Source organism: Sturnus vulgaris, chromosome 31 (genome assembly GCF_052056855.1).
Source record: "Sturnus vulgaris isolate bStuVul1 chromosome 31, bStuVul1.hap1, whole genome shotgun sequence".
NCBI classification, from domain to species: Eukaryota; Metazoa; Chordata; class Aves; order Passeriformes; family Sturnidae; genus Sturnus; species Sturnus vulgaris.
Window position 1 is genome coordinate 3683435 of NC_142273.1, and position 24216 is coordinate 3707650.

General features: G+C 55.6%; 2 protein-coding genes across 3 annotated transcripts; both read left to right on the plus strand.

Moving 5' to 3' along the window:
- Window positions 1-83: 83 nt before the first annotated feature.
- On the plus strand, window positions 84-9497 carry PRPF3 (pre-mRNA processing factor 3). Its single transcript, XM_014891315.2, has 16 exons — window positions 84-193; window positions 1714-1895; window positions 2366-2496; window positions 4904-5050; window positions 5166-5249; window positions 5341-5561; window positions 5859-6165; window positions 6784-6950; window positions 7391-7473; window positions 7592-7735; window positions 7948-8047; window positions 8155-8268; window positions 8409-8527; window positions 8804-8887; window positions 8989-9050; window positions 9246-9497. The coding sequence occupies exons 2-16, from the start codon at window positions 1751-1753 to the stop codon at window positions 9390-9392; spliced, it is 2055 nt and encodes a 684-aa protein (XP_014746801.1). The 5' UTR covers window positions 84-193; window positions 1714-1750; the 3' UTR covers window positions 9393-9497.
- A 741-nt stretch (window positions 9498-10238) lies between these two features.
- Window positions 10239-23636, plus strand: RPRD2 (regulation of nuclear pre-mRNA domain containing 2). Of its 2 annotated transcripts, XM_088181036.1 has the most exons (11): window positions 10242-10522; window positions 14238-14367; window positions 14635-14735; window positions 15796-15870; window positions 17017-17069; window positions 17526-17652; window positions 18007-18182; window positions 18809-19094; window positions 19367-19642; window positions 19866-20069; window positions 20676-23636. In XM_088181036.1, exons 1-11 carry the CDS (start codon window positions 10297-10299, stop codon window positions 23324-23326), a joined length of 4305 nt encoding a protein of 1434 aa, XP_088037162.1. In that variant the 5' UTR covers window positions 10242-10296; the 3' UTR covers window positions 23327-23636. The 2 variants fall into 2 exon arrangements, with proteins under 2 accessions (XP_088037163.1, XP_088037162.1); XM_088181037.1 differs by lacking the exon at window positions 15796-15870 and having other exon boundaries at window positions 10239-10522.
- The last annotated feature ends 580 nt before the right edge of the window (window positions 23637-24216 follow it).

Below are 24216 nucleotides of genomic sequence, written 5' to 3' on the forward strand. Positions count from 1 at the left end.
TTAATGAGGGCGCGAGGGAAGGGGCGGGGCCTGTGGGCGGGACCGGGGGCGGGGCCTAGCGCGCGCCCGGGGCCCTCCTTCCCGGCGCTCCCCGCGCACGCGCCGCGCGCCCGTTTCCGCTTCCGCCCCGACGCGCCGTCACCGTCAGGGGCTGCCGGGCCGGGACCGGGAGCGGCGTGAGGGAACGGAGCCGGTGAGGAAAACGGGGCCGCCTGGGAGGGCGTGGAGGGGACGGGGAAAGCGGGCGGGCTGCCGAGAGGGAGGGAGGCGCTGGCGGAGGCGGGCCCGGGCCCGGCCCGCGCGGAGCCGCTCGCCCGGCGCGCCGCGCTCAGGGGGCCGGGCCGGGCCCCGGGCGCAGCTCCGCGGCAGCGGGGGATGCCGGGCCCTGCGGGGCCGCTGGGGTGCGCGGGACCGGGATAGGCGGGAGCCCCGTGTCTCCCGCGGGACCGAACTCCGTCCGTCCTTGTCTGAAGAAGGCGGCGGAACCCCGGCGCGGTTGGGCGGTGCTCGTGTGCACTTCCATTGATCCTGATGCGGGTTACGGGGTTGTGTCCCCCGGGCGCTCGGAGCGCTGCGGCTGCTGGAACTGCTCCCCACGATGGCTTTGCTCTCCCGGTGTTATAGGCGAACACCCGTAAAGCTGTTGCTTTCCCTGCAGTTCTTACTGGAGCTCGGGTCGGGTGGAGGCTGAACCGGCTCTAATTACACTAGTTCTGTGGTTTATTACGGATGTGCTCAGAGCTGTTGGTGCGTCTGGGCCGTAATTCATTAGTTCTGTTTGTCTTAGCTTCTGCAGGGTCAGAACTCGTGGGGGAAATGCCGGAGTCCGGGTTTGGGCTCTATTTAAACCTGTCTGTAAGGAAGCTGCCAGGAAAAGTATAACCTGCGGGGGTTTCCAGGCTCTGGAGGGAGCCCGGGCTTTGCAGGCAGCATCAGTCACCTCCTGGAACTGCCCACGGACCTGAAATCAGGGGCTCTGTGTTAGGACTGAGCCTCGGGGCCCCATTCCCGGGTCCAGGAAGGATAACTGGACCGCAGGATCCCAGTTCCAGGAAGGACAGCCATGCCGGGTGTCCATCCCCACAGCCCCGCATTGGTGCCGTGGCCCCACAGGGCTCCTGTGAGGGGGAGTGCCGCGGTCGGGCTTGTCCCTAAGGAGATTTTCCCCGCGGTTCCCAGATCCGATTAGGGCCCGGAGCCAGTTAAAAGCAGTTGCAGCCGCAGCCCAGGCTGTGAGTGCTGCAGGATGTGAGGGGATGTGATTGCCAGGAAACAGCCCAGATTTGGGGCTGCACGTCGGGGAAGGGGCTCGGATTTGTTTGTGCCCCTAACATGGAGTCAGTGGGAGCGGCAGGTTCTCGTGTCCCACATGTTCCACCTGCAGTGCATCTCTCTTCCCAAACTGTGGAGTAGCCCCATGGAGGGATCTGGGGGACTCGGAGGACTTTGTCACTGGGGAGCTCAGGGAGGGTTTATCCTGAGAACAGCCGTTCCAGTCTAGCTTGGGAAGCAGGAGTCCTGGGGTGCATCTGTCTGGGATCCCTGTGGTCAGTACCTTCCTCCTCATGGAGCTGGGCTCATCTTAGCCCAAGGTTTAAAAACGAGGGAGCACAAATTCTCTCCCAAGAGCATTTCCCAGCTGATCCCAAGGGAGAAAGGCGTGGAGGTGCCCATACCCTGGGATCCTGTTCTATGTCCTGTGTGTCCTTGCAGCTCTGAGCCGGGTGGCTCCGCTCAGCCCCGGGCAGAGATGTCGCTGTCCAAGCGGGAGCTGGACGAGCTGAAGCCATGGATCGAGAAAACGGTGAAACGTGTGCTGGGCTTCTCGGAGCCCACCGTGGTCACCGCCGCGCTCAACTGCGTCGGGAAGGGCATGGACAAGAAGAAAGCGGCCGGTAAGTCCAGGGCTGGGTCGGTGAAACAGCCCAAAATTCCCCAGGGTGCACGGGCAGGGGCACAGGGCAAATTCTCTCAGCCTCCATGAGGTGAGTACGGGTAAATCCATCAGACCAGATGCAGCGGGAAGCCTTGGAATGCACGACAAAATCTGCTAAGTAAAAACTAATTCTTTATTCAGGGAACTGGAAAGGGTTAATTTAACTGAGGTACTTTTTTTGCCCATTGCAGCCCTACTTGGCTTCTGCATGAGACCTGGACTCCTTTAATCCTTAGTTTAAAGCTCCTGACAAAACGATTCACAGATCCCAGGGGCTTCCAGAGCCTCAAAGGCCTCCCTGTGTTTGTAGAGTTGAATCGCACTCAAATTTTAAGTGGCTTACATCTTCCAAGGAATCTGTGGATTCTCCATCCTCCCGCTCACCTCAAACTCAGAATTCTGCACTGATAGGGTTTTCTTCTTTTCTAGACCACCTTAAACCTTTCCTGGACGATTCCACCCTGCGATTTGTGGACAAGCTCTTTGAGGCAGTGGAGGAAGGACGAAGCTCCCGGCACTCCAAATCCAACAGCGACCGTAACCGGAAGCGGGAGCTAAAGGTGATTATTGATTATTGATTGCTTTTTTTTCCTGTGGTTGGGTGGCCTGGAGGCAGCACTGGTGCTCTGGCACACTCTCCTCTTCCAGAGAGGTACAGCTCGGAACGTTCAAGAGAAACGACTCCTCTCCATGATGAAGTGTGGGAGCCTTTACCTTGCGGTTCTCTTTCCCAAAGCCAAGGTGGAAGCCTGGCTTTGGCTTTCTGTTAGGCTGGTGGAGCAAATCCATGGGGATCCATTTCCCTTCTCCTTAGTGCTCCTTGTGCTTGTATTTTCAAGAGTTGCTCCCAGTGACTCCCCATCGCTCCCTGTGTCCCAGCACAGAATGTGGGGCTCTGTGCTGGATGATCTGGTGGGTTCTCATTCTTTTTCTCCACACAGAATCAACAGTAGGTGGTTTTTGGCAAGTCCTGTCATAGCACAGGATTGATTCCACCTGGGATTCAATTACTCTGGTGTTTCTCCCTTGCCTGGCATGGTGGAAGGCTTGTGCATCCAAAGCTCTTTTCACTTTCTTTCTTCTCTTGAGGACTTTTCTCACCATCCTGTAGAACTGCATTTTCCCATCACTCTGCCAAGTCTGACAGGGCCTCTCCATGCTGTTCCTACTCACAGGGATGTTCCTTTCACTCTTCCTGAGGTTCCTATTTTATGGCAGTCTGGGTTTCCCCAACACTTGCAGTCAGCACTGAACCTCATTGAGCCAGAACAGTCCCATTCAGGATCTGCATCTCTTTGGGAGTGTTGGGACAAGCTGCCTCCACTCCCCTTTTTCCACTAGCAACTTGTTTTTCTTTTCTTCTCTCCATGGCAGTGGGTGCCAGGCTGGTCCCTGGGGCTGGGGGAACGTGAGGGTTGAGATGGGCTGGAGGTCCAACTGCTGCCCTGGGCCTGGTCAGGGGCAAGGCAGAGGTGGGGACACTGGCAGTGCCATCACTTGGTGATGGCAGGAGTGTGGTGACAGCCCGCTGGGGTGGCTGGAGAGCAGGCACTGGCAGAGGGATCTGGTGATGGCAGCCCGAGCAGGGCTGGGGGTGCAGTAGGGGATCCTTTCCCTGTGAAGCCACAGGAGTGTCTGGCCTGAGCACTGTTCCTGGCTGCTGGCTGAGCCAGAAGTTGGGCTAGGCAGCAACAGCAGAAAGTGATCCTTCTTCTCTTGGCTCCTGGCACGGAGAGGGGCGTTCCTCCTGCCAAATCCTCACTCTTCTCTCTGGAATCACATTTCTTGGAACTTCTCCATCGCGCTCTGGGTCTGTCTGGACCCTGCAGGAACACAAACCGGTCTCTGAGGTGGTCAGGTCATGGCAGCACTTGCAGACTGACTGACCCTGCCCCAGTGTGGGCTGTGCAGAGGAATTTGTCCTGGCACTGCAGATGTCGGGCAGTGATGGTTCCCAGGGCCGCTTGCCGTGTCACTTCCCGCTCCTCGGTTCACTCTGGGGTAGGTCATGGCTTGGGAAGGTCAGGAACTGAACGTAAAGTTTCCACACTTTATACTATGGGCAAGTCCTTTCTCTTGAACTTGTAGGTTTTCCAAGAAGTACCTGTGTGGCTGAGGAAGTGTCCTTGTAGGATATGAACCGTTGTAGTGAAGAAGGGATTGCAACTAACGCTCCCAACCGGTGTGTATATTTTCTTTTCAAATAACACCTTGACACACACACTACAGTAACCACACGGACCAGATCCAGGTTTCCATACACAAACCAGGCACTGACGATGGAATCCAAGGGCCACAGCTGCTGGGCTGGGCCTGACCAGAGCTCTGTGAAAAATGCACCGTGCTTTTTGTGTGGTGACCTGATGCTGCTGCAAGCCCATCAGCGGGGTCATTGCTCCATGTGCTCTCTGAGCTGTGCTTCTCTGGAGTGGCTCCAGCCTTGGATCTGAGTTGGAGTGGTCTGGGCTGGAGTGTGAGGGAGTGCTGCAGGTGTCCCAACCCTCCCCGGGTCCAGGGCCACATCCTGCTTTTGGGAGGACTGCATGGTAGGACAGTGCAGATTCGTTCACCAAACCCTCTCAAGTTGGAGGAAGACGTGGAAATGGTTTATCCCAATCAGATCAGCTCTGAGCAGGCTTTTTCTGTCTTTCCATATCGCTGAGACCTTAAATCTCCTCAGTGCCAGTCCTGCCCTCTGAGCACCTGAGGGAGCGGTGGTGCTGCTAGGCAGGCTCATCCCTGCCATGTCTCGTGTCCTTCACACTCTTGCATGGATGTCATCGGTGTTTCTCTGGTGGGGGACCAGGGCCCAGGCTCGGTGTGGGCTCAGCCTGCACGTGCTGCCCTGGAATTCTGCGTTATGGAGAGCCGGAGCTGAGACGTGCTGGTGGTTTTTCATCTCAAATCGTGATCTGGGAGGAGAATGCTCCGTTCTGACCACAGCTTTCTGCTCTTTCTTTACATTAGGATGTGTTTGGTGATGACTCTGAGGTGTCCAAGGAATCCTCTGGCGTCAAGAAACGGCGCATCCCACGGTTCGAGGAGGTTGAGGATGAGCCTGAAGTGATTCCAGGCCCGCCATCAGAGAGCCCAGGGATGCTGACTAAGCTCCAGGTCAGTCTAGCTGGGCTGTGTCTCAGCACAGCATAGAGTTTATCCTAACTTGTGCCCCAAAGGGAGGAATCATATCCCAGTGGCAAAGGAAAACTCGCTGTCTGTTTGGCCACAGATCAAGCAGATGATGGAGGCAGCCACCCGGCAGATTGAAGAGAGGAAAAAGCAGCTCAGTTTCATCAGTCCTCCCACACCACAGGTATCTGCTGCAGGCAAATCCCACCCATCCCTGGCCCCTGTTTCAGCTGTGATGTGTTGGTCTGGAACAAAACTCCTTTTTCTGTCAACAGCCCAAAATTTCTTCTTCATCCCAATCGGAACGGCTCCCCATTGGCAACACGATCCAGCCCTCACAGGCAGCCACGTTCATGAACGATGCCATCGAGAAGGCCAGGAAAGCTGCAGAGCTGCAGGCCCGGATCCAGGCTCAGCTGGCCCTGAAGCCAGGGCTCATTGGCAATGCCAACATGGTGGGGCTGGCCAACCTGCACGCCATGGGCATCGCGCCGCCGTGAGTACCAGACCCTGCAGTGCTGGGCAGGGGTTGGCCAGAGGTTTCTCCAGTGCTGCTGGTTCCCCAGCAATGGCTTTAACTGCTGCTGAAGGAACACATTTTGTATTAAAAGAGGTGAAATGGAGGTTCCTCCTCTCTTGGCCAAGATTCTCTAATTGTGCACACGAGGCTGGAGTCTATTCTGGCAGTATAGATGAGCTGTAAAAATATAGAAACCGTGGGAATAAGCTGAAATTTCCTTTGAATTAATGCTGTATTCACATTTGAATGTAGCACATGTTGTCCTGCCCCTAGGAAAGTGGAGCTGAAGGATCAGACCAAGCCCACGCCTCTGATCCTGGACGAGCAGGGCCGGACAGTGGATGCCAGTGGGAAGGAGATCGAGCTGACCCACCGCATGCCCACCCTCAAGGCCAACATCCGAGCAGTGAAGAGAGAGCAGTTCAAACAGCAGCTGAAGGAAAAGCCCTCAGAAGACATGGAGTCGAACACGTACTTTGACCCCCGGGTCTCCATAACCCCTGCCCAGAGGCAGAAACGCACCTTTAAGTTCCATGAAAAAGGCAAATTTGAGAAAATTGCCCAGAGGTTGCGAACAAAGGTATCGGAGGTCTTGTCGTGCTAATGAGAGCATGGGTAGGAGGGGATTCTCCTCTCCTGGGCTGGGAAGGGACATGGGGTGGCTTTGATTCAGAAGTTTTCCAGTCAAATCACCTGAAGCTTTTCCTTAAAAACCCCATTTTTGTTGGGATGGCGTGCGCCCGAGTTAGCGCTTGTGTTTGTAAAGGGTTTTGTCAGGCTGTCTTCACCTGTTGAGAGGCAAAATCTCCATTTTTAACAAAACATTGAAAGGTCCCAAGTGAATAGATTTGTCTCTGGCTGAATGATCAACTTGGAAGTGGAGATTTAAAGGAATTATGTTAAAATGCTCCAAGTTCTTGGGGAGGAGGGGAGAGAAAAAAGTCCAGGGATACAGTCCCTAGAGGAAGATGTTCCTTTGAGAAGGTTTCATGGTCCTGAAAGGCTCAGGAATAAGAGCAGAGTTTTGGCAGGTTGGGGAGCTTCCCTTTGCCATCACGTGCTGTGTGGTTTCTCTTGCAGTCTGCTTTAGATTGTTTAAAAACCCAGGTAAATCAGCAGGTGATTTGTGTTCAGCTTTTCACGGAGGTTCTGCTGTTTTGGAATGACCCTTCTGTTCCATTTTCCTTCTCATTCTCAGGCTCAACTAGAAAAGCTGCAGGCAGAGATCTCTCAGGCTGCCAGGAAAACTGGGATTCACACTTCCACTAAGTTGGCTCTGATCACCCCTAAGAAGGAGCTGAAGGAGGGGGAAATCCCAGAGATTGAGTGGTGGGACTCCTACATCATCCCCAACGGCCTGGATTTGTGAGTATTTCCAGGTGTTGATGGTTCTGCCACAGCAGGAATTCAGGAGCTGCCCGGTGGGTCTGGGAAGCACATGGGGAAATCAGGCTAGATTTTCATGCTTGAGCACCAAGTTCCACCTCTCATCTCCAAGATCCAGGCACTGGGTTTGCTCCCAAATTTCTCTGGGGGCTGTAGTAGGCAGCTGCTGTGGAGTTGGGGGGATATTTTAGCCCAAAGTTGGGGAGGTTTGGTTTTGTTTCCAAGCATGAGCATTCTGCACAAGTTGTGTTCATGACGGATGCGGGGCCCTGCCTCCAAACCCTGAAATTGAGGGAGACACCTGAACATTAACACCACGTCACTGTGGGTCTCCCTCAGCCCATCGAGCTCTGGGTTGGGATTTGTGCAGGAATTCCTGCAGGGAATCGTGCCATGATGCCCAACTTTCTCCTTTCTAGAAAAGGCGGCACGACCTCAAAGAAAGACGAGTACTTCGGGATCACGAACCTGGTGGAGCACCCGGCCCAGCTCAACCCCCCGGGTATGGCCCTGCTTTGGGGGGGTTTGGCTGTTCAAGCAGCACTGCCGGTGTCCCCCTGGCCCCCGTGTCCCCCTGGATCCTCCAGGGCACATTCCTGATGGTCTCATTTCCCTGCCAGTGGACAGTGACACGCCGGTGACCCTGGGTGTGTATTTAACAAAGAAAGAACAGAAGAAGTTACGGCGCCAGACACGGCGAGAAGCCCAGAAGGAGCTGCAGGAGAAGGTCAGGCTGGGCCTGATGCCACCACCAGAGCCCAAAGGTGAGTGACAGCCAGGCCCTGGCCAGGCGTGGCCGTGTTGGGAACGCTGATGGCAGCACGGCCTTGGTGGGATTGCACGGATCTGAGATCCACACAGATAGTTGGGTGCAGGTGTGTGCAAATGTTCTGGTGGGAAAGGGCGTGCAGTGGGAGCCTCTCCCATTGCCACGTCCAACGGGAGCCCTCCCAGCACCTCTTCCATTCCCTTGCAGTGAGGATTTCCAACTTAATGCGGGTGCTGGGCACAGAAGCTGTCCAGGACCCAACAAAGGTGGAAGCTCACGTCCGAGCACAGATGGCCAAGAGACAGAAGTAGGTGACAACTTGTACTGTGACATTTCGGGACACTTTTGGATAGATTTAGTGCTGGTGTTTTTGTTTAGGACTGGTTTTTTTCAGTGGTACCTGTTTGTTTCCAGGGCTCATGAGGAAGCAAACGCAGCAAGGAAGCTCACGGCAGAGCAGCGAAAAGCCAAGAAGGTGAAAAAGCTCAAGGAAGATGTTTCACAGGGAGTTCACATAGCTGTGTACAGGTGAGTGAGCTCAGGGAGTTCAGAGAGAACTCACCTGTGAGCTCTGCTGCACCCGGTTGGGGCAGAGGGACCTCTCAGGGCTGGGATAAAGTTCTGGTTTCCCACAAATATTTCATCTTTTTTTTTCATCCTATCCATAGGGTCCGAAACTTGAGCAATCCAGCAAAAAAATTCAAAATCGAGGCGAATGCTGGGCAGCTGTATCTCACGGGCGTGGTGGTCCTGCACAAAGATGTCAACGTGGTGGTGGTAGAAGGAGGTGAGGCCTTCGAGGCAGGCTCGGGTCACCACTGAGCATTCTGGAGCTTGCCTCCAGCAGGAATTGCTGTGGAAATTGGTGGCAGGGTTAGAGAAGGACAAGGAAGTGAGGAGGCAATTAAAAACTCCCTTAATTACATTGTTAAAGGGGTTAGCAATGACTGCAGAGTGCAGTAATCCAGTCAGAAAACCCAGATCGTTCCATGAGGAAAGGAACCTCTGCCGGCTGCAGGTTAGGAGATTTTTCTGAGAATGTTGAGGCTTGATTCTTCCACAGGCCCGAAAGCACAGAAGAAATTCAAACGTCTCATGCTGCATCGAATAAAGTGGGATGAGCAGACGTCAAACACGAAGGGAGAAGGTGAGCAGGGAGAGGGTGAGCCGTGCTGTGCTGCTGTGAGAGGGGGGAGTTCTCCTCCACCTCGGGTGCTAAATGGGATTTTATTGGCCGGGTTTTTCCAGATGATGATGAGTCTGACGAGGAGTCCGTTAAGAAAACAAACAAATGCTCTCTGGTTTGGGAGGTGAGTCACGGTGGTGGTTCCATACCAGGATGGGGCTGAGGTGGGATCCAACTCTCATCACTTTCCTTGTATTCCCGTATTCTCCACGTGCCCTGGAGCCGCGTTTCCCGCGCGGAGGGCGGGAATTCGGGCGGGAATTCGGGCGGGAATTCGGGTGGGAATTCGGGTGGGACGTCACCCCTTGTTGTCCCGCAGGGCACGGCAAAGGATCGCAGCTTCGGCGAGATGAAATTCAAGCAGTGTCCCACAGAGAACATGGCGCGGGAGCATTTCAAGAAGCACAGCGCCGAGCACTACTGGGACCTGGCGCTCAGCGAGTCCGTGCTCGAGTCCACGGACTGAGCCCGGCCACGGCCCCGCGGCCGCTCCTGCCCCGCAGCCCCTGAGCCACACAGCTCCCATCACTCTCCTCAGCACCCCCATTAAAGACATATTTTTTAAAACAAATCGCCGTCGCGTGTTTTTGGGTAATGGGGGGCAAAGGGCAACAGTGCCCCTGCGTTTGGGGGACAGGGACCTGTGAGGGGACTGGGGGGCAGAAGCCGCTTCCCCTCTTTTCTAAGGATGCAGCCCCAGGCGTTCGACCATGTTCACGTTGGACGTTGGGGAATTTCTTCGCATCCCCATCCCTGCCTGTGTCTAAGGCACGACTGGAGTGGCACTCAGGGTGCGAATCGGTCACAGGTTGAACTCAGAACTCTTTTCCAGCGTCACTGACTCCGGAATTTACGGCATAAACGCCGTTTTTGTGCTCCCGCGCTCCCCGCGCCTCTCACGGCCACGAAGCGAGGGGGGGGGCCAAGAGGTTGGGGGGGGGGGGGGGCGCCGCCATCTTGCCGGGCGGGGCGCGCAGGCGCGGCGGGGGCGGGGCGGGCGCGTGCGCGTCCCGCCCGTGTGCGGGAGTCACAAAATGGCGGCGGGGGGGCGGGCGGCGCGCGCGGGGGGGGCCGGGCCGTGACCGCCTCCGGTACCGGCACCGCCTCGGGCCGGCACCGCCTCCGGCACCTCCCGGGGCCCCGCGATCCCTCCGGGCCGGCACCGCCTCTGGCACCGCCCGGGCCGAGCGATTCTCCCCGGCCGGGACCGCCTCCCGCCGCCTCTGGCACCGCCCGAGCACCCCCGAGCCCCTCTCGATCCCCCGGGCCGTGACCGCCGCCCGGCCCCCCCCCCCCTCCCGGGCCCCGCCGCCCCGTGAGGCGCCGCCCCGCCGCCCCCCGCGCGGCCTGGCCGCGAGCAGCGCGGGAAGATGGCGGCGGGCGGCGGAGGCGGCGGCCGGGCCTCCTCGTCCTCCTCCTCTTCCTCGGCCGCCGCCGCCTCGTCCGCGGCCGGCGCGCTCGAGGCCTCGCTCGACAGGAAGCTGCAGGCGGTGACCAACACGATGGAGTCGATCCAGGGCCTCTCCTCGTGGTGCCTGGAGAACAAGCGGCACCACAGCACCATCGTGTACCACTGGATGAAGTGGCTGCGCCGCTGTGAGTGCGGGGCCGGGGGGCGGCTGGGGGCAGAGCGGGGCGCAGCGAGCGCGGCCGGGCCGGGGGCGAGGCCCCGCCATCGGGGGCGAGCCCGCACCGGGCACTCGGGGACCGGCCGGTGTCGGCGGCCGTGGCGCAGGGTCGGGCTCCTCGTCGTAGAAAGGCTTGGGTTGGAAAGGACCTTAAATCCCGTCCAGTCCCACCCCCTGCCATAGGCTGGGACACCTTTCGCTAGGCCAGGTTGCTCCAAGCCCCATCCAACCTGCCCTGGACATTTCCAGGGATGGGGCAGCCACAGTTTCTCTGGGCTATCTGTGCCAAGGCCTCACCACCCTCACAGGGAAGAATTCCTTCCTGACACTTAATCTAAATCTAAACCTTTTTACTTTGAAAACGTTCCCTCTTGTGCCGTGTGCATCACCTTGTCATCCTTGGAGGAACACAGCATGTTTGCCTGCACCTCAGTGGTGGCACCTTTGTCCTCCTGAACCCATGATCTTGTAAAGCAGCGCTTTGGGGGCTCAAGAACCAGGGTCCGTTTCTGTGCCCTGCCTGGCTGGAGCACCTGGGGTGGGCACAGGTAGTCCAGGTGCCAGCGCTGGGGTTTGCAGCACCCGTCAGGATGTGTCCCTGATGTGGAGGGAGAAGGCTGGTGTTGGCAGCAGGCTCAGCACACAACAGTGTTATCTCCACTGCCGTGGGAAGGTTTGACTCTACTTGTGGGAGTTCAAGGAAGCTTTGCTTGGCAGGAACAGGGAGATAACATTCCCACCATAAAGTGTTGATCTGTTGTGTGCTGAACCTTTTGGAAAATTTGGGAGAGTTGGGTTTCTCTATCCAGGCACTGCTGCAGAACGCAGAAGATCCTCTTTCCCCAGAGTTTGATCTGTTTTGTCTGTACTCCATGGAATTAAGGAGAGGAAGGTCAGGACCTTGGAGGAAGTGCCCTGGGTCCTCCCTGGGTCTCCTGGAAATCCTCCTCCCTTAGACACCCCTTGGCACTGTGGCATCATCCTTGGCAAGCGCACACCCCCTGAAGAAAATCCGGCCCAAAATCTGCCAGCTCTTCTGGACGTGGCCTTCTCACATTGTCCAGGCTCCTCCCGAGGCCCTCAGTGCTCTTCCATCACTCCTTCCCCCTTCCAAGCTCATCAAAACCCATTGGGCTGTTCCCACCTGCAGGTCCTCGATGCCCTGTTTCTGCCCTGGCTCCCATCTGCTGCTGGGCTGTTGGCTCCTGAGCCCTCAGCACCAGCCCAGAATTCTTGTTGGATTTTGTGGGATTCTTTCAAGGTTTCCGTTCACAGCACTCGTGAGGATCTCACCTGCACACCCCTCCTTTTATCCAGGTCCCTCCTTAACCATCTTATCCCACTCAGCCAGTCCTTGACAGCAGCTGCAATGCTGCCATGTCCTGACCCCTGATTGTTTGGTTGCTCCCTGCTTCCGTTGGCTTTTCCCCCTGCTTTTCCCTTCATGGTTCACTTCATTCTCTGCCTCAAGGACCTCACAGTTCTCTCGCTGTGGGAAGTCCCTGTCCCAGCCCCAGGAGCTCAGTGGTGGTGCCACAGCGAGTGGCTCTGGGTTCCTTTCCTTTTTAAATGTTTTAACTCCAAAGCTCCTACTCATCAAACCTGCTCTTCCCAGGGAGCTCCTGGCGAGGGGAATGTGGTGGGGTTGGGGCTCCTGGGACACAGAATTGTGTCCTTTCAGGAAATACAGGGATGCTGGTATTTGACATGTTGCTGTTGGTTTGGCATCTTGCTTCCGAGCTATGGTGGTCACAGCCAGAGCTTCCCAACAGGAATGTTCCTGCAAGGACATTCCTCTGTATCTTCACCTCTGGGAAGTTCCTGATGGGAATCTGAGTGTCCCTGCAGGAGGGTTTGGTCAGTGTTTGAGTGTGAGTTAGACATGACCTGTCCGTGGGCTCTGAAATGCCATTTTTGTTGGTGCCATTGTGCCTGGCTTGGAGCAGGTGATGGGGCTGGGGTGGGCTCAGCTCTGCAGTTTCCTGCTTGCCCGTGCTGGTTTAAGCTGAGAGGAGCCATTCACCCATTGGATACAGCCTGTTGCATCTTGGTTTTCTTCGTGGTTCATGTCCATAGCCTTCCTATGGACCCAGCCTGGATCTTTCCTCCTGTATGCTGTGGGTGTATCTTGGTTTATAACTTGTGGCTCTAACTTTGCTCTGGGCGAGTGGTGCCTATGGTCATTGTGAGGCTGGAGCCCCACTCCAGATTTCTTTCTGCTGTGTAGATGCTGGGTCGTTTCAATCAAAGGCTCATAGTTCTTTGAAATCTATTTTATGTTACTGAGATCTGGAATCATTGCTCTCTGCTGGTGAAACGTCTCTGGGATGGAGGGAACATCCAGCGAGCAGCAGGAGAATTGGCACCCAAGCACGGGGTTTAACTGAATCACAGAAGCCCCGTTCCAGTGGGCTGATGATCTGAGAGATTATCGAGGCTGGCGTTTTGGGGAAAGCTGGCTGCAAATTGTTTTGGAACACCATGCGAGTACAGCAGCCCTGCTCCAGTTGAATTCGCAGCTTTCCAGGCAGAGCAGAGCACTCTGCTCCAGAAAACCCAAAAACCCACCTCAACCTGTCCTGTCAGCATGTTCAGGGCACAGGTTGTGAGCAACAGGTTCTAGTCATAAGTCCTTGGCTTTCTGAGCCTGTGCTGGCAAAGCTCGTCCTGGGATGTGGGAGCTGGGGCTCCATGCAGGGTTGGGGGTGAGAAGCTGCCAGCAGTGACCCATGGCTCGTCTCTCAGGCCTTTGCTCTGTGTCCTGGGGCAGGGACACTGGAGGGACAGGGCTCCAGGAGCAAGGACTCCCCGAGGACTCTGTCCCTGTGCCCTTCCTCACCCGAGTCTGGAGTGATGCTCGAGGGCGCAGTGCCAGGAGAGCTTAGGGACATCAACCCCTGGGGATTTGAGGACCCATCCGAGCTAAGCCTTTTCCTGTGTCCTCAGCCCTGCTTCCCCTCAGAGGAGAATCTTCCTTTTGAACTTTTGTTCACTTGTGAGCTCACCCTGATGCTAGGAGGGCAGCATGGGTGGATTGTTCCCGCTGGGAGCTTGTTCGTGTTGTGAGTGAAGGGTGAGCTCCCACCAGGGCTCTGGACCAGGAAGGATTCTGAGCTTCCTGAGGGGAATCCTGGAGACCAGGAGAACTGTAAGGTGCAGCCATGCTGTGGGAAGTGGCTCTACCAGCGTAGGGACAACTGGAAAATGAAGCAGGATAGAGAATTGAGGGGTCTGTAGATAAAAACTTGATTCTGGTTGCAGCCGGGGGTGACACGGGCAGGTGAGAGGTGACAACACACGGGCATGTGAAGTAACACCATCTCTTGGCACTGTTCCTCTAGTTTAATCCTTGGGAATGTCCTTTAGTGGAGTGAAGGAGCTCATTACCATCATTAGCACGAGGATGAGCTTGCCAAGTTTACCCAGTCTTGACAAAGGGGTTTGATGGAGTAACTCAGTTTGGAGCTTTTGAACTTGAGGAGGGTCAGAGAAGCAAGCACAGCTGGGGGAATCTGAAAATCATTTGTAAATTGAAGATGTCCTCTCTTAGTCCCCAGAGTTTGCCTGCTGGACTTTGGAAACTCTGAAACTTTCCCAAAAGCAGCACTGAAATATTGGGATCAAGGTGTGGCTGTTGTGATACTTCTGTCTCATGCTGACTCTAAATTTTCTTTTGTCCTCAGCTGCTTTTCCTCATCGGCTGAACCTTTTTTACTTGGCCAATGATGTCATACAGAACTGCAAGAGGAAAAATGCCATTGTCTTTCGGGACACCTTTGCAGAGGTGCTTCCTGAGGCTGCTTCATTGGTGAAGTGAGTAATGAACTAACAGGCTATTGGAACACTGAGTGTCTCAAAAAGGGAGAATTTTTCTTCTGACATCTCAAACTCTTCAGAAACATCAGCAGAACTTAAAGGATTCTGTTGGAACAGCCGTGTGTTTGCAGAGCAGGCCAGAGTTGGCATGACCTGGGTTTTAATTTGCACAGAGGGGTGGTTTGGGTCAAATTATCCTGTGGAGAGAGGGAAGCCTTGCACCAGTGTCCTGCAGTCAGGGGGTAAAGAACTCTTCTCTTCCAGGGATCCATCTGTTTCCAAATCCATCGAAAGAATCTTCAAAATCTGGGAGGACAGAAACGTGTACCCTGAGGAAACCATTTTGGCACTGAAAGAAGCACTGAGTAAGTCACTTACCCTTTGCATTTCTCACCTTACAAACTGCCACGTGAGCTCACTGAAGTTGTAGAAATAGTCTGGGGTCACTGAGGGGAATCAGGGGCATTTGCACCTGGCACAGGCTGTAACGTAGCCGGGTGTGGGACGTGAGCAGTGCTGGATTCTCCTGCTTTACCTCTTCTGTACCTTTCTCAAGGCAGCTGTGAATTCTTTAGCATGAGCTGGAACTTCTCCAGCTGAGAGCAAACAGAACGTGAGGCTGAAATGGTCCTACACGTCCTGACCAGGGTGCTCTGGCTCTATCTCCAGGTCCTGTTCAATCATAGGCTGCTTTAACTAATCATATTTGTGGGGTAGCAAGAGGCAGAAGCAAAGCTGGAGGGTGAAGAGTCCTCAAATCCTTAGGGAAGAAACACGTGGAGTCGGTTAAATCCAGGAGTTAGCACTTGGAGGAAATGAGTGCAGGTTTTGGCTCTACTCACATCATAAAGAGCTGGAGGTGCTCAGGAAGCCCTCTGGTGTGCTCTGAAGGTCGGTGACCATCACGGCAGCAGCAATGTGGTGTCCTGGGTTGGGCTGTGGCACGAGGACAGGCTCGAGCTGGGTCGTTGCATGCTGAGAAGTGACGTTTGTGCTTTTGCTCTGAAATGGCTCATTTCTGTAACTTGACAACAGGTGTGTGAGGTTTCAGGTAAATCAGGTATTGTGGCTGCTTTCCCCATGGGGCAGCACTTGTCTGTTCCAGCTGATCCCATTACAGCCTCCCTAAAGAATTTCATTTTTAGATTCCTTGTGTTTTCCCTTCTGCCTGTGATTTTTGAACTGCCTTAATGTAAGGGCAAACAGAAACTTGATTTAAAAATGGTAGACCACCCCCAGGTTGCTGCATTCCTGAGTAAACTGAGGTTCTCTTGGGCATCCAGCAGCTCATCTAAGGAAGTTGGTCGAGGTATTTTAAAACAAATTTCTGTTCACTCTTTCATCGTGCAACTGTATGGCACCAAAAAACCAGATTTTGACAAGAATCCCATAATGCCAGATTGCCAAAAATGAAATGTTTTCCAGGTACCACTTTCAAAACTCAGAAGCAACTGAAAGAGTCTCTGAACAAACCGAATAAGCCGTGGAAGAAATCACAAAGTAAGGAACCACTGTGAACTCTGTGCACTAATGCAGAAATTGGCTGCTCAAGGAGCAGAAAGGCTGAGCCCAGTGTGGGCTGAGCCAGCTGAGCCTGCAGGCTCAGAAGGGCCCCAAGATGTGCACCAAGGAGGTGTTGGTAGAAAACAACTTTGTAAAGAAGAGAAGCGAGGCAAAAATAAGATGTGAGAGCAGAGGTTGTGGACAGGAGAGGAAAGAGCTGGTGGAACCTCTTGGAAACTGCTCTTAGGCTGGTCAGAGATGTAGAGAAGACAGAGAGAATCAGATGGACATTCCCTTCGTGCCCAGGAACGGTCCAGAACCCAGACCAGCAAGAGAGAATTTATTATAACAGAGTGACCTTAATGATCTCATTTTTGCACCAACACCCTGAGTGGTCCCGACAGAGGTGGTGAGATGTCAGGTGTGCTGTGTGGCATGTGGGACATCAGGTGTGACAGGGTGACATCAGAAGGCTGAAAAGAGTTGGGCAGTGTTTATTGCCAGGCTTAACCAGAGCTGCTTTCCCGGACAGAACTGGGCTGGATCCAGCGTGGATGGAGGGTTTAGTGCTTTGCTTCTCATCAGCTCGTTTCTTCTTTCCTGTTTCTCCTGTTTTGTCCAGAATGTGATGGATTCAGTCTGTTTGCCAGCAGGACTCGTCCCCCCACCCTGTAAGCAGGTGTGACAGTTGTTAAGGCTCTGAGCATGGTCAGACCTAGGAAGTGCCCAGAGGAAACTCTGCCCACAGGGAACCTGGGCTCCATGTCAGCTCCAGGTCTGGCTCTTTGGGAATAACATTCCCTTCCTTGCAGAGAGGTGTAACTCCTTGTGGCTAAGGCTGTCAGATGGACCATTGCAGGGACTTGTCTTCCTGAGGAAAAGGTGTGCCCAGGAAATGTTGAGAGCATGATAAAAGCAGCAGTGTCACTTGTTGAGCTCGGTCCCAATCCAGCTGTGCGTGTCCATGTCCCCATGAGCTGCCAGGAGCCCGGAGCACTGAGAGACACGTGCATGGAGGGGAGGATGTGATGGGTAACACCTGAAGTTATCTTAAAGAATCTTTTATTAGGCTGCCTCTTGTGACTGACTTTCCATCGGGATGCAGTTCCTTAATTTCTTCACAATTTTCATTTGTCCCCACAGCCTCCACCAACCCCAAAGCTGCTCTGAAGTCCAAGATTGTTGCTGAATTCCGAGTAAGTCTGTGAGTGGAAGTGACCCGTGGCACTGAGCCCCACCTTGGGGGTTTGCATGTGGGGTGATCCCAGGCCCAAGAGCCACCTGTGACACCCATGGGGCTGGCACGGGGAGGGTCTGGGCAGGCTCAGGACATCCTTTTGAAGAGGAGTTTGGCAAGAAATGGGTCTAAATTTGGTCCCCTGACAGAATGGGAAATGTTCATGCACAGGCACCTGTAGAGTGAAATGGGGAGTAAATAAAAAAGACCTGTCCCTGCTCTCAACCAGATGCATGGCATTGCAGTTCCTGCCTGAGCCCAGCTTTGCTTATTGGGAATTTTGAGGTTAAAAATCCCGGGATCCACATGGTTCCTGGGTTAGCTCTCGTTGGAAGCAGTCTAGAACCAGAGCAGAGGCAGGGCTTCCCTTGCCTGGAATGTGATGAGGAGGCTTTTCCTGTTTGCTCTTTTCCAGCCCCAGTCCCTCATTGATGAGCTGCTGCTGTACAAGCGCTCAGAAGATCAGATAGAGCTGAAGGAGAAGCAGCTTTCCACCATGAGGGTGGATGTCTGCAGCACTGAGACACTCAAGTGCTTGAAAGGTAAAGCCCTGAGGGCAACGAAGGGGTTGTGGGAGCTCCTCAGTTCTGTGGAGATGGAAAATGCTGCAATTTCAGAGTGGGGTTAAGAACCAGCAATCGGGAGCCAAAAATCTTGGTTAGTTTGAATTTCAGTGGAAAGTCTCAGGTGCAGAGCTCAGACCAAGCAAATGACTGTCTGAAAACCAGCACTCTGCCAGCAACTAGGTCTCCTCCTTGCCAGATCCCAGTGGATGACCAGGGGGGTCTGGGAGCCTGCAGCTCTGCTGTCCCAACGTCCCACCTGCTGCCATCGAGGCCACACTCCTGTGGCTTGGCATGTGGCAGCTCATTTCCATGGTGTTCACCTCCCTGCAGATAAAACAGGAGGGAAGAAGTTCTCCAAGGAGTTCGAAGAAGCAAGTTCAAAGCTGGAGGAGTTTGTCAATGGCTTGGACAAGCAAGTGAAGAACGGCCCCTCGCTCACCGAGGCGCTGGAGAACGCCGGGATCTTCTACGAGGCACAGTACAAAGAAGTCAAGGTGGTGGCAAATGTAAGTGTGCCTTTCCTGGGTCCTCCACAGGTGAAACAGCACCTGCCTGTGTTCACTGGGCACCTGGGAGGCTGGAAAACACCTCGTCTCTCTATTCCCAAATTAAAACGTTTGTGGGATTGATGTAAGGATGGTTTCCAAAGATGGGAGAACGGAGGCTGTGGGCAAGACGAGGATATGCTCTCCAAATACAGCAGTTGGAAGCTCAGTTTGTATGTGTTGCTGGAATGTTGGATCCCCTCTAGATTCTTAAACAGGGCAAAATTGCAGTTATTGTGACAAATCCTGAAATTCTGGAAAGTTGGGATTTATGTGAGAATTAGATTAGCAAAGAAAGGACAGTAGTAAAGTGTTATAAAAACAGCCAACACCCTCCTGACCCTACCAAAGTGGGCAGAATGCATCTGTTAAAATACTGGGGGGTTATGAAAATTGTTTTAAGTGGAAAAAGGTTTTATCCTCCTCAGTTTTTGTGGTTGTTGCCCTGTGAGTCCCATGGAGATGCTGAGCTCTTACCACTGCAGGGTCCAGGGATTTGGGATTGGTTTTCTCAGGCTGTGTGTTGCTTCCTTAAGGAAATGACCGAGGCATGAAAGATCCCCAGTGCAGTGTCCTTCCTTCCTTAGGCCTATAAAACATTTGCCAACCGAGTGAGCAATCTGAAGAAAAAGCTGGACCAGCTGAAAGCAACCCTTCCTGATCCCGAGGAGTCTCCGGTCCCTTCTCCCAGCATGGACGCCCCATCTCCCACGGGCTCCGAGTCCCCTTTCCAGGGCATGGGGGAGGAGAACAGCTCCCGGTCTCCAGCAGCTGGGGGCCGCAAGATGGTCTCTCCAGAGCCAGCAACAGATAATCGGGATGTGGAGGACATGGAGCTCTCCGATGTGGAGGATGATACGTCTAAAATCATTGGTATGTGATTGTCCTGTGGGAATTACAGGACACGCCAGCCTTTGCCAGCTTTCATTCGGGATGTGGAGGAGGCACAAAGCCCGTGCTGGGCTGTGGGCTGGGGCTCTTGGGTTTGACTCCTGGCAGGGAAGTCCCAGTGTGGTAATCTCCCATTTCCCGAAACACTTATCAAAGGTGTTTTTACATCGGTGGGAAGCAGAACTGATGTTCCCCGAGTCTTTTTGGGGGGTCTGAGTGACCTTTCTGCTCTTGTTCCCCTCTCTGCACTGCAGTGGAGGAGAGGAAGGACAAACAGGCTGCTCCGGCCCCGGCCCCCGCCAAGACCGAGAGCGTCCCCAAAGCGGTGCCTGCGGCTGCTGCGGCTGCCACGGCCTCGGGGACAGTGGCCACGCCAGCCCCGGCCCCTCCGACCCCCCCGGCTCCCAAGGTGGTGAGCACAGCTCCCATCCCTCCGGCACCAGCGCTCGCCTTACCCAACCTGGCCAACGTGGACCTGGCCAAGATCAGCTCCATCCTCAGCAGTTTGACATCGGTGATGAAGAGCACAGGTGAGTGCTGAGCACTGACGGAGCTGGGTGATCGTTTAAAGCTTTAATTGTCTCAAAATAAACGTGAGTTACTGGTTTCAGAGGTCTGGCTCGGTCTCTGGCACACGGTGTCTCTTTATGAGCCTCCCCTTGCTCATGCTCCGTTGTGCCTGTGAGAAGGCCGAGTCAAAAGCACGTGCGTTGCCAGAGCAGCGCAGGTGAGTGGTGTGTGCTCCTGCCCCAGGTGTGAGTCCTGCCTCGAGGCCTTCACCAGGGACCCCGACCAGCCCCACAGCTCTCACCAGTGGCCTGAAGACTCCTGTCCTGGGAACCCCCTCTGCTCCTTCGAATCCATTGGCAAATATTCTCTCCAAAGTCGAGATAACTCCGGAAAGCATTTTGTCGGCTCTCTCCAAAACCCAGACTCAGACAGCGCCAGCACTGCAAGGTACTGGGGTGGGCGTTGGAGGAGGGCTGGCAGGTGTCCGAGGTCAGTGGCCAGGCTGAAACGTGCTGCTCTGCTTTTCCTGAAGTGAGAAAACAGGGAGAAAAGCTTCATTGGAATGTTTTACATCTTTGGCAGATGTGGATGGTCTTTCTCAGGTAGCACAGGTGTCACGGAACAGTGAGATCTGTCCCTTCCCTGTACTTCCCGCTTGTGCTGTGGCTGCAGTGCACGTATCTGGAACATTCCCAGAACAGGAGACCAAGAGGTCTCTCTGTTTTCTAAGTGCAGAAAGCTGCCCAGAGGTTCTACTTCCTCTCTGGCACCTTACCAGGGTCACCTGGCCAGCAGGGCAGGGTTTCCCACTCCTGGCAGCAGACCAGGACGAGTTCTTACCCGCCTGACTCGATAGTGTAATTTATATTTGCAGCTCAATCCAAGCCTCTGGCAGAAGGTTGGACCTCACTAGGTGCTAATATCAGTGCAGCAAAATCTTTGTGGCTGGAGTGTAAAGGAACAGCAGTGCAAACACAGGAGCCCTTCCCATGGCAGGGGCTGGGGGTGATTTGCTCTCTCCTCAGTAGCTGATGCAGCAGTTGTGTTTTCCAGGGCTGTCATCCTTGCTGCAGAGCGTGGCTGGAAACACCGTTCAGTCAGGAGAAGCTGCCTCACAGAGCACCTCGGCATCGCCAGCCAACACAACCGTGCCGTGCATGAAGGGCAGGAATGTTCCTTCCAATCCGCAGTCCTTTATAGCCAAAAGTTTTGGTTATTCTCCAAACTCGACCACCGCGGAGGTTTCCTCCACTTCAGTCAATAAGGCTCCCGTCGGACATACCCCAGCACTGTCAAGCTCTGGTTTTAAGCCACCAACTAATTCCCTGGGATTTTCCAGTTCCCACCCCACCAGTCCTTCCTCCCTTTTGCCAACAGAAACCTCACTGGGTCAATCCTCCGAAATTTCAAAAGCCAAGCTGGAATCGGAACCCCCTTCTCCCAGCTTGGAGATGAAGATACACAATTTCCTGAAGGGAAATCCTGGCTTCAGTGGCCTGAACTTGAATATTCCCATACTCAGCAGCTTGGGGTCCAGCATGGCAACGGAGAGTCACGCCTCTGACTTCCAGCGTGGTCCCACCAGCACTTCCATGGACAATGTGGACGGGACACCAGTGCGTGACGAGCGCAGCGGGACGCCCACGCAGGACGAGATGATGGACAAGCCAACGTCGAGCAACGTCGACACGATCTCCCTGCTGTCGAAAATCATGAGCCCCGGTTCTTCGACTCCCAGCAGTACAAGGTCACCTCTGCAGGGCCGGGATGATGGATATTCCCAAGAACTTCCCAGTTCTGTGCACGGCTACCGGCCCTTTGGCCTTGGCAGAGACTCCCCAGCCAGCCTGTACAAGCCACCTGCGGACAGCAGGGAGATGCCCTCCTCCCTGATGGACTCCTCCCAGGAGAAGTTTTACCCAGATACTTCTTTCCAAGAAGACGAGGATTACCGCGACTTTGACTACTCCGGGCCGCCGCCTTCGGCCATGCTGAACCTGGAGAAGAAGCCGGTCAAGTCTATCCTGAAATCGAGTAAACTCCCTGATTCTGCAGAGTACCAGCCCGTGCTGTCCAGCTACGGTCAGCGGTCGCAGGAGTTCGGCGTGAAGCCGTCCTTCCCCCCGGCCATGAGGTCTATCCTGGATCAGAGCGAGAGCTGCGACCCGCTGGCCTCGTCCCCAGGCATGTTCGGGAGCTACGGCCGCAGGGGGAAGGACTCGGCCTCGGACGGGTCCCCGTCGCCCAGCAAGAACGACGTGTTCTTCACGCCGGACTCCAACCACAGCGCCCTGCCCAAAGCCGGCCTCCCGCAGAAGCAATACTCGGACTCGCCCCACGCGCTTCCCCACCGCTCGCTCTTCTCTCCCCAGAACGCCCTCCCCAGCCCCGCCAGCCGAGCACCCGCGGCGGGCGGGGACAAACCCATGGGTTCCTCCATCTCTGCCACCTCCACCATTGAGTTCAAGAACATGCTCAAAAACGCCTCCCGGAAGCCCTCCGAGGAGAAGCATTTTGGGCAGATTCCCAAAAGCAGCTCCGGTGAGGTGGGGAGCTTGTCCGGGGTGGTGAAGGGCGAGCCGCAGCCGCCGGAGGAGCACTACCGCATCGAGACCCGCGTCTCCTCCTCCTGCCTGGACCTGCCCGACAGCACCGAGGAGAAGGGGGCCCCCATCGAGACGCTGGGCTACCACAACGCCTCGAGCCGGGGCATGTCGGGGGAGCCGATCCAGACCGTGGAGTCCATCCGCGTGCTGGGCAAGGGCAGCCGGGGCCACGGGCGTGAGGGGAGCCGGGCGGGCTGGTTCGAGCTGAGCAGCGGCGGGAGCGCCTTCGACAACGGCCCCGCGGGCTCCTCGGAGCTGCCCGGCATGGGCGGCTTCCCCGCGCCCTACAAGGAGCACGTGCCGCCCTTCCCGGAGAGCGTCAACAACTTCCGAACGAACAACTTCAGCTCCGCCTTCGAGCACCACCTGCCGCCGCCGCCCCTCGCGCCGCCTCCCCTGGAGCACGGGAACCCCTTCCCGCGGGACCCGGTGGGGCCGCCCGCCGTGCCCCCGCCCGCTCCCACCAAGGACCACGGCAGCCTCTTCCCGAGGGATCACTCGGTCCCTCCCCGCATGCCGTCGGTGGATCACGCCAACCCCTTCTCCAAGGAAACGCCCGCGCCGCTCCCGCTGCCCCACGGCGTGCCGCCGCCCCCCTCGGTGGAGCACGCGGGGGTCCCGTTCCCCACGCCCCCGCCTCCCCCGGTGCCCGGGGAGCACGCCGGGGTCCCGTTCCCCGCGCAGCCGCCGCCGGCGGGGGAGCACGGCGGGGTCCCGTTCCCCGCGCCGCCCCCGCTGGAGCACGGCGCCGGCGCCTTCCCCAAGGAGCACGGTACGATGCAAGGGACGCTGAAGGAGCACTTCGGGGGGGCGCAGCCGCGGGACCCCCTGCCCCGCTCGCGGGACCCCGCGGGGCCCGGCGCTCTGCCCCGGGAGCAGCTGGGGGCCGGGCGCGGGCTGGGCCCCCCCGCCCACCGGGACCCCGGCGGCCGCGGCGGCTCCGTCCTGCTCCGCACGCCCCGCGCTGAGTTCCGCCCGCGGGAGCCCTTCGGCGGCAGAGACCCCTTCCAGAGCCTGAAGCGACCGCGGCCGCCCTTCGGAAGGGGGGGAGCCCCCTTCTTCACCCCTAAGCGCCCCTTCTTCCCTCCCCGGTACTGAAGCAGCCGCCGAGCTCCCAGGGCTGCCCTTTCATTTGTTTTCTTTCTTTTTTTTTTTTTTTCTTTTCTTTTTTTTTTTCATTTTTTTCTTTTCTCCTCCCCTCCAGACTCCTGTAACCTTCTCCTAAATTAAATGTTCTGTACTTTTCGGTTGGTTCTACCCCCCCAGCCCCCCAGCATTGGGTGAGACAAGAAAACAGACACAAACCAATGTTTTAACAAGAAGAAGCCACGTTGCTGTTAAATAAAACCTTCGGTAGTAGTTGAAAAAGTTAAAAAAAAAAAATTAAAAGGAAAAACTCTGAAAGCTTCGAGAGGAGCACTTGAGTGGTGTTGGGGTGTTGGTTTCCAGCCGATCCCCAAATTGCTGCTGCAGGGAGGGGAGACCCCCCCCGATTCTCCTGTCTGCCGAAAGCACCAAAACAAGGCAAAAAAAAAAAAAAAAAAGGGGTCGAGGAACCCACCCAAACCCACCTTGGAGCTTCGTGGGACGTGGGACTCTGGCAGCAAGAAGGCCCAAGCCTGTCCCCCCTGCTTGGGAAGACTGTCGGTTGGGTTTGGGTTAATTTGGGGATCTTTTGATTTTTTTGTTTTGTTCTGTTTTTCCCCCGGGATCACTGTTGACTTTCTACGTGTGTGTATATAGCAATCACTTTTTAATTCCCTCTGGGATCGTTCACCACACGCAGCCGGAGCCCGGCGGGGGCTCGCAGAGGTTCCCCCCCACACCCAGGGCCGCCCCCGCGGCTTTTATATGAAGTTGGGATTTTACTTGATTTATTTTAATTAATTTTTTTGTTGGTTTTTAGTTGCCTCCATCGTACCTGTTTGATACCGGTGTGGGCTCCAGGATCTGCATAAAAAGTACCAAACCAGCCGTTGGCGGCTCCG